This window comes from Pleurodeles waltl, chromosome 8 (assembly GCF_031143425.1).
Source record: "Pleurodeles waltl isolate 20211129_DDA chromosome 8, aPleWal1.hap1.20221129, whole genome shotgun sequence".
In the NCBI taxonomy this organism is placed as follows: domain Eukaryota; kingdom Metazoa; phylum Chordata; class Amphibia; order Caudata; family Salamandridae; genus Pleurodeles; species Pleurodeles waltl.
Window position 1 is genome coordinate 1,489,117,152 of NC_090447.1, and position 12,586 is coordinate 1,489,129,737.

General features: G+C 42.0%; 1 protein-coding gene across 2 annotated transcripts in view; it reads left to right on the forward strand.

The window, feature by feature from the left end:
- Positions 1-12,586, forward strand: part of CFAP91 (cilia and flagella associated protein 91) — a 353,091-nt gene that overhangs the window by 304,030 nt on the left and 36,475 nt on the right. For both annotated transcript variants that reach the window (XM_069202687.1, XM_069202688.1), the window contains exon 14: positions 6,386-6,607. In XM_069202687.1, the coding sequence (XP_069058788.1) occupies positions 6,386-6,607 (222 nt within the window). The remainder of the gene's footprint in view (positions 1-6,385; positions 6,608-12,586) is intronic.

Below are 12,586 nucleotides of genomic sequence, written 5' to 3' on the forward strand. Positions count from 1 at the left end.
ATTTCATAATGTTAAGCATGATATCTTTTACTGAGGTTTTCTCACTGGTATAGTCAATTTAGGAAACAACAAAAAGGCTAGGTAAAAAATGTTAGCTCCCCATATTTCATGTGTAGCCCCATATTTCAGTAGTGGAATATGAAGAAAAAGAATGCCTGCAAGATTAAAAAATATACTGGGCTCAGAAAGAGGACACTGCTTCTTTAAGGGTGCAGCAGCTTCCCTATCCCAGAATGCACTGTACTGACAGTTTGCCTCACAGCATCAGTTATTTTTTAAAAGTATAATGTCCGTTACCAAAGGAAACACTGGTATTCAGGGAAGGTGGTTGGTCGTTTATAACTTTAGTGATACCTATGATGCAGAACTGGCGGAATTAAAAATAGGTTACATTCCCTTCAGCATTGTAGGATGCTCACTGTTAGTAATATAGAGATTAGAGTAACAAGCATATCAGTATTTCCCAGTAAATCTGACTGATCAATTTATAGTCTTAACCAAAGAGAGTCTTACCCACTGTTGTATCAGTTTAAGTGTCCTCATCCAAACAATAAAGTTTAGTGAATGCATGGACAGATCTCCATGTAGCCACCTGACAGATTTCAAAAAGAGAAGTGGTTTCAACCTTTTGCAGAATGTACTTTTGATTTACCAGGCAAAGGCTTGTTGGTAACAACATGGTATGAAGGGCAATCTAGAAATGATTTGAATAATGGACTTCATCACGGTATGGAGGGGTCCATTATCTACAAATAATGCATATATGTTAGAAATTGGAGTTTCTGATTGTCAGAGTATGCACCATGTAGAAGCAGGAACCACAATCCTAGTTAGGGTAAGTCAGATATAAACTAAAAGATAACCTGTGTTCTTCCTTTGGTAGCTTGGCACAGAACAATAGACAATAATTTTATGAATAAATCAAGACCAAAACAAAAAAAAATCCAATAAGTAAAAGTCGAGTTATACATTTTTTAAGAATAAAAAGAGTTCTAGTTATTAGAAGCAATGAGCGCCAATGGGGGTTATCTGCTCCTGTTGGACCAGGACAAAGTCAACAGTTCAGGCTGACTGCAATAAAGCGCAGGCCGGGGACAGGAGCCACGCAGGCCCGGTGAACAGAGTACCTTGATCCTGGTTGCAACACCGAGATGAAGGTTGCAGACAAGTGATGTGCCGATACTGGACCTGCAGTTGAGGTGATGCATCAATTTTCTTCATGCAAGGCATTGGTATGTTGTTTCTGAAGACACAGTGTTGAGCTGAGATGCGTTTTTTTCTAAGTGCAATGCAACAGGTTTATCCTTGCATTCAAGGGGATGCTTTGCTCACTCCAAGCTGCTGTGATGGCAATGCGGGGTTCCAAGCGTCGGGCTCCCAGAGCAATGCGCCGGTCCTAGTCCTGCAAAAAGGTTTATGCGCCGGTTCTGCTTCAAGCAGACTGGAGATGCGCCTATTTCTCTGGTGCAAGTATATAAGTCCACTTCCAGTGAACCAGGCATATAGGAGCAGGGGTAGAGACTTTGACATCCCCGAGTCTCAAGCAACAGGAGGCATATCTGCAAGCCCTTGGCGAGCACTTTGGTTGCAAGGCAGAGTCCATCTGTCCCTCAGCAGAATCAGTGAGCAGCAGGCAACACAGCAGGAAAGCAGTCCTTCCAGGTCAGCAGTCCAACAGAGTAACAGTCCTTGATGCAGCACTGCGGTTCTTCTGACAGAGTTCAGTTGTAGGTCCAGAAGTGTCTGATTTGGTGGGGTCAGAGACCAAGTACTTAAGCCCAGTTGTGCCTGTGAAGTGGCGGGGACGTCAAAGAAGGGTCTTTGATGTGCACAGACGCCCTTTCTTCCCGGCCCTGGCTCCAGGCTATCAGTAGGGGATAATCAGCCCCTTGTGCACAGACAGGCGCTGCCTGTTCAGGTGTGTCACCCGTCCCTCCCTTCCTGCCCAGGAAGAGCCATCAGAATGCATATGAGTACTCAGGCACTTTCCTGTGATTGTGGCTGTTCAGAGGGAATGCACCTAGTGCAGCTGTAGCCCACCCCAAACATGACCTGGAGACAGGCTGTAGGGACACAGAGCTGTAAGAGCAGCGAAATGTCCACTTTTGAAAAGTGCCATTTCTAAAATAGTAATGTTAAATCCGAATTTTGCAGTAAAGAGGAGTTATAATTGCCATTCCAGTGATATGAAACAAGATATAGCTACTCCTTATCAATGAGGAATTATAGCTTAAAAGTGTAATAGTGAATTCCCAATCTTAATCAATGAAATGAGTAGACCTCACAGTTGTGAAACACAGATGTAGGTGTTTCTCGCTACTAGAACATGGAAAACCTAGAGGAACATGCCCTACCTTTTACTTAGACAGCACCCTGCCCTTTGGGCTACCTAGGGCCTACCTTAGGGGTGACCTGTGTGTAATGAAAGGGGAGTTCAACTTGGCAAATGGTTTTAAAGGCCAAGTTGAAGAAAACTGCACACATAGGCTCTGCAGTGGCAGGCTTAGGACATGTTTAAAGGGATACCTATGTGGGTGACACAAGAAGTGCTTCAGGGACTTACAAGTAAATTAAATATGCCAATTCTGTATCCATCAATGTTACTATGTTTAGGGGAGATGCACATGCACTTTAGCACTGGTCAGGAGTGGTAAAGTACTCAGGGCCAGATGTATCAAGCTCCTGGTTTGCATTTCTTATATAGCGGATTTTAAGAAATCGCTATTTAAGAAACACAAAATGGGATGTATGAAATTTGCGAGTCGGTAATAGCAACTTCTTAAAATTCACAATCGCTATTACCGAATCGCAATTAGGGAATGGGACTCCATTCATCTCTACGGGCCTGTAGGCCCATAGGTGCGAATGGTTTTGCATTTCGGAATTCACAAATTAGGTAGTGCAAACCCCAGGGTGCTGGGGGCCTAAGGCCCCCTCTGATGCACCCCAAAAAAATATTTGCGGACATGTAAAGCACACACATGCTCTAGGGGCATGTGTGCGCTACATGTCATTTTTAAAAATGCACTTACAATGCATTTTTAAAAATTGCACATGCTTACCACCAAATTGGATTTGGTGGTAATTGCATTTCCTAAATGCCCAATTTGCATTTGGGAAATGCTTGATACATGTGCTTTGGAAATCGCAAATAGGAATTCTCTATTTGCGATTTCCTATTTTGAGAATCGCAATTTGCGATTCTCTAAATGGGGTCGCAATTTTAAGGAATCGTTATGTTTGCACAGCGAATGCCTTTCATACATCTTGAAAGGCATTTTTGCATTCGCAAACGGCTTAAGTTTGCGATGCGCACCGTTTGCGAATGCACAATTGCTCGATACATCTGGCCCTCCGAGTCCTCAGGCCAACAAAAAGATTCTGCACAAATATGAGACAAGTAGGCAAAACATTTGGGGGAAGACCATCCTAAGGATGACAGGTCTAACAATAGATTTACTTATGTTTTAGTTTTTTCTTCTATACAAAATCTCACCATTCTCCTAACATCTAATGATTGTAATGATCAATCTGCTGGGGTGGAACGATTAATGAAAAGAGAGGTAGATAGACTGGTTGATATGAAAGCCAGAAACACCTTTAAGCAACAAATGTAGGTGTTTTCTTACCACTACCGTATTGTGATGAAATAGCAGGTAAAGTCGAAACCTCACTAACCTTTCTAGCTGGAGTGATTTCTACTAGAAAAGCCACCTTCCAGAAAAGGGGCTGCAGCAATGCCTTATGGACAGGCTCAAAACGTGGGGGGGGGATAGATAGCACAAAGTTAACAATCCATGGGTAAGAAGAGTGCTGTTTTGGAGAATAGGTTTTCTTCAGTCTTTAAAAAAAAAAAACTTTAATACTGGGATTGTGAAGGAGGATCTTTGGTGTGGTCCTTTTCTGTAAGCATGTTGGCAGCTAAATTTAGTTTTATTGATGAATATGGCACATTTGATTTAGCTAAATTCAGACAAATACGTTATTGTGACATCACTATGATATCAAATGGTATCATTCATTCAGGTATCATTCTGTAGACACCAAATAACTGATCGTTTCGACTTGAATGTGTTGGATGCTCCTGAGTAAAGTTGCTTTGCATTTTTAAGAATTGTCATACATTCCTGATGCAGACATAGGTGTGCATATTACAGGACCTTAGGAGCCATGCAGCCATATTCAACTATTGTATGCTGGCATGGTGTATTTTTCCCTTCATGTTCTACAGCTGATCAAATCTGCACAGCATTTTTTTGTGTGGTCTTATTGATAGCTGAAGACTTCTGGGAACCACCACGGTCTCTGACATTCTAGGGCAATATGTATTATTGCACTGTAACGCTTCATTAGTACTGATGGAATTAGTGGGAATGGTAGATAAACAATCAAAAATTGGGGGGGACCAATTCATCAAAAGGGCATCACCCATTGACCCTGGCTTGAAGAATCCGGTCCTGCTTTTTCCTGAGACTTGTTCCTTTATTCTGTGCATCTTGCTTTATTTGCATTTGTCCTCTCATGTGTTTTTACTAAAACTTGATTATTGCTATTGATGGTACCCATGAAAATCTGAGACCTGGTGCCTCTTGCCAAGTGCTGACTTGCCTCCCATAAAAGCTGCTGGTTGTCTTCCAAGGCTTTGTTAGATGAACTGCTCTTTTGCCTTATTGAAAGATATTTTTCCCTCACAGAGAGATCATATTCCAAGGAGCACACAGACTATCATGTATGATAGTTTGGCTTTTGTTCTTCTGTTTTGTATTTTCTGACTACCTTCCTATTGTTTGTTGTAAAGTATATGCTTTGTCTGTCTAGCTTTGTCTTTGCAGGCATTACACACTTCATATACAGTGTTCTGACTCCAGTCTGTTCCAACCTGTTCCATTTCTCAAAAAAAAAAAAAAAAAGCCCAATTGTCTTGGTCGCATACAGAAAAGATGGAACATATCTAGTGAAATAATCCCAAGGCATACACGTGCAACCCAGAGTCTGAACACCATAGGAAACTACTTGCCTAAATCGCACATCTGTGATGTTCTTAATATCCTTACTGGTTACAAGTATCGACTGTGCTGTGTTATAAAACTCCTACATCAAGGACATATATAGAAACAAACACAACTAGATAAGTATAATGGTGACCATATTCAGAACCACAATACTTAAAAGAGAAAACTGAGTAAGGTGCTTAGCAGTTATAACTATATGGCCCGATACTTGTTACCAGTAAGGATATTAAGAACATTGGAGACGTATGTGATTGCATGCCTTGGGATTTTCTCACTAGATACATGACACCTTTCCTGTTTGGAACCCAGACAAACTGGCCTTTTTTTTTTTTTTTTACTTTTTTAAAACTTTTTTCTTGCCCTTTTTTAAACGTTCTTTGTCATTTCTATCTATGTTGGAGTTTCTGGCTTTTCAGACACTTTGTCTGATAGTTTGATTCACTGATGGTAACATACTGTAAATTCTGGTGATGTAACATGATTTCCACTTTCAGATTCAATTTTGCATTATTTAAGCACTATGTTTGTTTTTAAGTGGTGAAGGTAGAATTTTCATACCTTTATTTGTATTTATTTTACTACATGGCAGTATGTTTGTTATTTCCAGCCCTGATGAAGTCTTAGGGATCACTCCCGCTTGACGAAACGTGTTGGCTGGAACTGTGGCTGTATTTGTGGAATTTCAGAAGAGAATTCTTCAAGAATAAACTCAAGAATTAAAAACTTGGAAAACTTGAAGAAATTTGTGTTGACTTTGTATTACTTTGGGCGTGTGTCTTGAATTTCAAATGATTACTGTGACACTTCTGATTGGTATTGTAAGTGAGATGGGTGGATCGCCCTCTTCCAGGAGCACCGCATGTGTAATGCTTTTGACTGTAGTGTGAATCTGTGAGCGCCATTTCCTATTAGACACACCCCTTTGGTTTTGATTGAATAATTGAGCAGTACTCCATTTGTATTATTAAGAAGTATTATTGGCATTATGTATTTGTGCACCCAGATGGTATAACTAAATGACAACATTGGTATAACTGGGGTGCTTCTTGGTCTTTATTGTCAGCATCAAGGAAATTCCTATGCAGAGCAAAATAATATTTTACAGGCACCATAGGTACGTGCTTTGTATACCTATGGCAAGTGGTGTCTTGGGTAGTTTCTTTTAGCTGATATATTTTGCTGCCTTTCATATGTTAGGCAAACCCAATATTTTATTCATTTCAAACTAGAGAAATGTTACCATTTACATCAAAAGGTTGATATTTATCCTACGTTTATTGTTAAAAGTAGAAACTTCATAGAAAGTGTTGTGATACAATGTCCATTTCTCACATAAATGTACTTGACACCCGTGTAAACTTCTTTCTCCCAAGCTGTCTGTGTTGGATGACCACTTGTCAGAGCTAGAGGGAGGAGCCCTCTCGGACATGTTTGATTTCCTCTCCAAAGAGCTGGTGCGGCTACAGCAAGAGCGGAAGATCCATGCCTTTGCAATGCTGGCTGAAAGGCAACGGCGCATACGAGAAGCAGAGGAGAGTGGGCGCCGCCAGGTGGAGCAAAGGCGACGCCGAGAAGAAGATGAAATTTTCAAGCAGGTTAGTGTATCATAAAGCAGCATTAGCAAATGGCAAGTTTCTTGGCATCCAGTTACTGGGGCATTCACTTTAGCAGACACTAGACAAACGTACACATTTAAAATTAAATACCATGCTCAGACCTAAAGGATGCCTATACTATGTGATTGGTTTAATATATTTATTAACTGATAAGAGCAAAACCTGCAACAACCAGATCGAGGCCTGCATCAGACCCACATCGACTAAATGGTGTATTTGCTTCCACATTAGAAGAAGCAATCATATTGTACTAACAAACATTGCATTCAGATTGTTCCTCTGAAGCATGTCCAGCTTAATCCTCTTTTGGAGTAGAAGTAACCTCTGTCATGCCCAACTCGCTCCCTGATAAGCCACATGATGAATCCCCAGAACCTAGATCCCCTTTCTACAGAGCTTTTAATGACAGTATGTATTTGATATGTATATGTATTCAATGTAATTGAATCTAGTTGCACCCTGAATGCAATTGAAGCTAGCTGCACCCTGAATGTAATTTAAGCTAGCTACACATTGTGAAGCTAATATAGACCTGTCTTTCTCTTCAATACACCATATGATTACTTATGTTTACCACTCCTGTGGTGTAGTTCACATAAAAATAATGTACAATCTTCAATTAACCTTACAATAGGACTATTCTTAATTGCTAATGTGTAGCAAGTCACAAATCCTAGATGTCATTGCCTTGTTTATTTTCTCCTAATTATGTTGTGAATTACCAATTTACAGTGACATGCTGTACCAAAGCTGTATATTTCTTACAGCAAAGTTCTGTCCTTCAGAATGGACAATGTGATGTCACGTGCCTTGTGTATTTCTTCTTTCTGTGTTGATTGTCCATCGTAGTTGTTCCCGGTGTGCACATTGTCACTAATGGATGGATAGTTGGGTTTTTGATTGTGTGATAGGGCAGGGATAAAGCATCTCTGAAGTGTGTTTATTATCTCAGTGTTTATTCACTGCATATGTGTTTGTTCTGTGTTTCTACAGTTTCCCTACTAATTTACATTTCTTTATCAGCAGTTTTCTATCACATGAGCCAATGCCATGAGGTTGCAGAGTGATTTACAACAGTAACAAAACAATATATGCAAAATTTTCAAATTAAACAAAGGCAAAAATAACAGAAGTTCTACATAGTAATGTACAAATTATACAAATTGTGATGCTGTAAGGCGAGGTTATCTAAATTATATACAGCGAACGGAAAACACATATTTGTAACTAGGATTGTTTCAGCAGTTCTTCAGAGAGAAGCTAACAGCTTCATAAATACAGGACATGTGAAACAATTTACATCTGGAAACTGATGTGAAATAGAAGTTGTTTGTATTTTCTTGAACCTTCCATGTCATAGGATTGTCCTGATCTTAGACAAATTAAGTTACAGATTTTGGAGCCGCTCTGTGTGAAAGACTGAAATATGGTTTGTGTTTCTTGTAGATATGTCTTCCGAAGAAGGAGTCTTGGAGCTCCATAAGGATCTAAAGCCTTGTGAAGTCACCAACCTTTATGACAATTGAATCAGGGCCCCTTTGTGGATGGCTTAAGGAGCACAGGAGAAATGTAATCAGATTGTATCACTACAGATACCTATATAGGAGCACATGTGCAATCTCCTAGGAGGTGTGAGCTGTAACTTAAAAAGAGAATGATTTGAGTAAAAAACAATAATTTAAGTCAATGACCATGGATAGGATACAGATTTGTTTTGTATTGATAATGAGAGGGTTTTGGAGTAGGGCCAACTCAAATCCCTGCATAGCAAGAGCTTCGAAAGCTGACACTTAAAAAATGCTCAAGCTTTACAAAAGGGCTTTGAAAATCTTGCTATCAATGCTTGCTTCATTTCCATAAAAGGGCATCAAAAAACACAAATACGTAAATCAGTCCTGACCCTGCTCCAGTTGACAGTCCAGCCTGAACTGCTAAGCTAGGTCCTCCCTGAACAGGTACACAATCAAGCTCCTATAATTGAGAAAGAAACTAAAAACTCAACTCAAGGAACATTACTTCATACAGGCTAGCATCTCACCACTTCCAACTACCCTTTCTCCTACCCCTGTCATATGCCCATGTATTCCCACTTGAGTTGTCCCCTATACTGCATTCAGATGCCAGTCGGCTAGGTTTGCACATTAGAAATACTAAAACAAACATACACACATGCATGTTAAGCCTTCCTTCAAATTTTGTAGGATTTCTGTTCATTCTCTGTGAAGGTCTTCCTTTCATTCTTAAACATATCATGTTTGTAAAGTGCACGTTCACCTTAGTCTTTAGTGTCTTGGTTCTGAAATAACAGAGGTTTATTGTTACCCAAGTCAATGGTAATCCTGTCTCATTTCCTTTGGAAAGGTAATCTTTAACAGTGGTGTGTGTGTTGCTTTGGCTCACCATCTTTTTGACCTCTTCAGGGATTGTGGTGGTTGAGCAGATCATCCATTTGACTTAGGTGCTGTTTAAGGTGCATATCAGCCCGGGATTACCACTTTCTCCCACAATTCCCCTTTACTATTCGTCTTGGGCATTCTTTGCTGCTTTACCACTTCCTTTATTACAGTCCTTGTCCCTTCCTCCAAAAATGTCTGTTGATGATTCTGAGATCTGTCCTCACATCTTACCACTTTCCCCCATACTATGCACCCTACACGGATAGATTATAGACCTCTATAATCCTGCTGTGAGGTGGCCTTGTCTGCCTTCATATATTCTCTGGAGCCCGCTCCCCCTCACCCTCCCCCTCCCCAACCCACAGGACTTTCTTACAGGTACTCACCTCTCCGATCAGTGTCTGTCACAAGCGGAAAGACAGCAGGACATAAGTAGGTTTATCAGTGACATAACACCCTTAGCGTATATTTAACTATGGAGGCATGTTGGTCCTGCCTTTCAAATAAAGAGGCAAATAGTCAGTTACACTTATGGCACTATTTCATGCTTGAGTCATGAGGCAAAGTAAGACCGCATGAATATATGTGTTTGTCATCCTTGTACTGGAACAGACATTAGGGACATGACTACACATTAGTTTACACATTAGGGTGTTTTCAGAACATCCTGAAGAAAGCCTAGGACCCTAAAAGGCCAGTAGAAGAGGCTAAACAGGTTGACAAGAGGTGTGAGGATAGAAAACACCCTATAGACACCTACAATTCATCATCATTTTTTAACGTTGGCTCAAATACCCAATAATAAAGGGATATCAGGGTTATCTCAATGCATTTTTATCTTTTTACTCTCCATTCCACAGTATCATGAAGTGCTCCCTGAAAAATGGAGGAGCCCATCCTGGCTTTAGGGACCAGAACAACACCCGATGATGAAGCATGGCACTAATAGAGTGTGTGAGGGTCTAATAAAAAATTAAGCAATTATTCCAGGAACTTGATACAACTTTTTCTGGAATAAGTAACAGGTTGGACTACAGGCTCAGGACAGTGTGGATAGTTTGTCTTTTGAGGGGAGAATATTTCCTTCTCTCGTAGGGGATTTCCATGTATAGTCATAAGCACTGAATAGTTCCGCGCGCCGGCGGGGACCTCAGAGCACTGATGTGAAGTATATTCTTAAGTGCAAATACCAGCCCTTTGAAAAAAGGTCTGTCAAAAAAACACTTAAGAATAACAATGTGCAGCCTATGTGAACAGCTACACAGGCCAAATTGTTAAAAGAAAAACAGTTGTAGTGTAACTTCACATTTAAACATCTATTTATTCTAGAAATGCAATAACAAATACATTCTCATATTCTATTTACACCTCTCATGAGAATAACACAATGCAGGGCAGTGTAGCCCATAGGCTGCCATTATACAGAATGTAAATAGAGCTGTGCCTTTAAGAAAGTAAAGTCTTCCTGTTTCCCATCATGCACAGCAAAAGGCAGTTGCCTCAGTTCTTTTTTCCGGCTCCTTTCTGACAGGACCCTGAAGCATTGAGCTCTACCTCACAAAGCCTTTTTGTGACAGAAATTCATTACAAAATCTTTTGAATTTCAACTTCACTCGACGTTTTTAATATTGAGTGATCATTTCCTACTCTTTTCTGTTAAATTCTGACAGAATTGTGAGGTTTTTCTAGTTTAGAAATGCCTTCACTTTTTGATAAATGCCCTTCTTGTGGCAGAAAAAAGGCTAAAACAGATCCACATCGGGTCTGTATAATTTGCCTTCCATCCAGCCACAAACCGGAGTCGTGTGACATCTGTAAAACTTTCTCCAGAAGAACTCTTCGTGATAGGGAGAAAATCCGACTTCAGGCGAGAGAGGACAGGAGAAAAAGTGGTCATTCTACCACAGAGCGAGGAGAAGGTCAGTCTTCTACCAGGGCTCACCCTGTTTCCTCTATAACTCCTACCAGACCTGCTCAAAAACGACACAGGTCTCCGACGACGTCGAGGGCGTCGACGTCGAGACAGGGAACGGCGCCAACATGCTCGCCGTCGAGGAGTGGTTCACCGGCGAGGAAGAAGCATAGTTCGCCATCGACAGCCATTTCGCCGTCGAGGCGGCGTGGACGCTCGCCGTCGAGGATCTGGGTCGCCGTCGACACGGCGAGGATGATCCACGTCGAGGAGATCTGAGTCCGGCTCGCCGTCGACACGGCAAGGGCGATCGACGTCGAGGGAGAGTGCTCGCCGTCGGAGACGTTCCAGTCACCACAGCGACGTCGAGGGTCGTCGTCGAGAGGTTCTCAACGGCGAGAGGAATCGACGTCAAGAGGCACTCGCCGTCACCGCACTTCGACGTCGAGGAGTGTGTCGACGTCGAGGCGACAATCAAAGAGACCTAGAAGGGTTTATACCACGTCAGAATCCTCGGCCTCACTCATCCTGCTACCAGCGTCTCCACACCTCTCTCCTCAACAGTCGCCGTTGCCGCAGACACCAGTAACACCTATGGCTCCTCTTCCGGCTCCTCCTTCAGAGTCTGTTCTGAGGACTCCAACGCGATCCGTAAGGCATTCTGGACATTCCTCTAGACGTTCATCTTCCTCTCTGCACCATTGTCATGAGTCACAGCAGAGATCTCAGCATTCACATCATAGACATTCTTCTTCGTCTACACGGGACTACTCTCCAACCCTATCGGACTCACCGTTCCCGAGAGTGTCCCCCATAGATGATGTGAATACATTCCAGGAGGTCTTAGTGCGAGGGGCGACCAAACTGAATATCCCGTTGGCGGTACCTGCCCCATCGACATCAGTAATCTTCGAGACCTTGCATCACAGGACATCTTCGAGACCTTTGCTTCCACTGGTTCCGGGTCTTATTGAACCGGCAATGGATATTTTTCTTACACCGGCCGCAACGAAGTCTGCTCCTTCCAGACTTATTAAGAAGTATCGTCCACCAGAACAAGATCCTCTATTCTTGAGGTCGGACCCAGTACCGGACTCGGTGGTTATAGTAGCGGCAAAGAGATTGCACTCTACATCACCGTCTTCCTCCTCACCTCCGGATAAAGAGAGCAGAAAGATCGATGCTGCAGGCCGAAAAGTATGCTCTACTGCAGCCATCACAATGAAAGCAGCCAGCGCCACTGCTTTATTAGGGAGATACGATCGGGCCCTCTGGGACTCTATACTGCAGTTTGCGGAGCATCTTCCTAAGGACAAAAGGGAAGATTTCCTGGAGGTCGTGGGTGAGGGAGCCATGGTTTCTAACCAGGTTATAAGTGCTTCGGCTGATTCTTCGGTACTATCCGCACATAACTATGCCCACGAAATAGCGCTAAGAAGACATGCATGGTTGCGACTAACATCTCTCAAACCAGAAGCACAGCAGAGGATACAAAATTTACCTTTCTCAGGCTCCACTTTGTTCGGCTCTCATGCCGATGACGAGATGGCCAGGATGAAGTCTGAGCTAGATACCCTAAAAGCGGTAGGCATGGAACACCCGAAAGAACAACGTCTTTCCGTCCATATCAGCGAAGACTTTTCAACCACA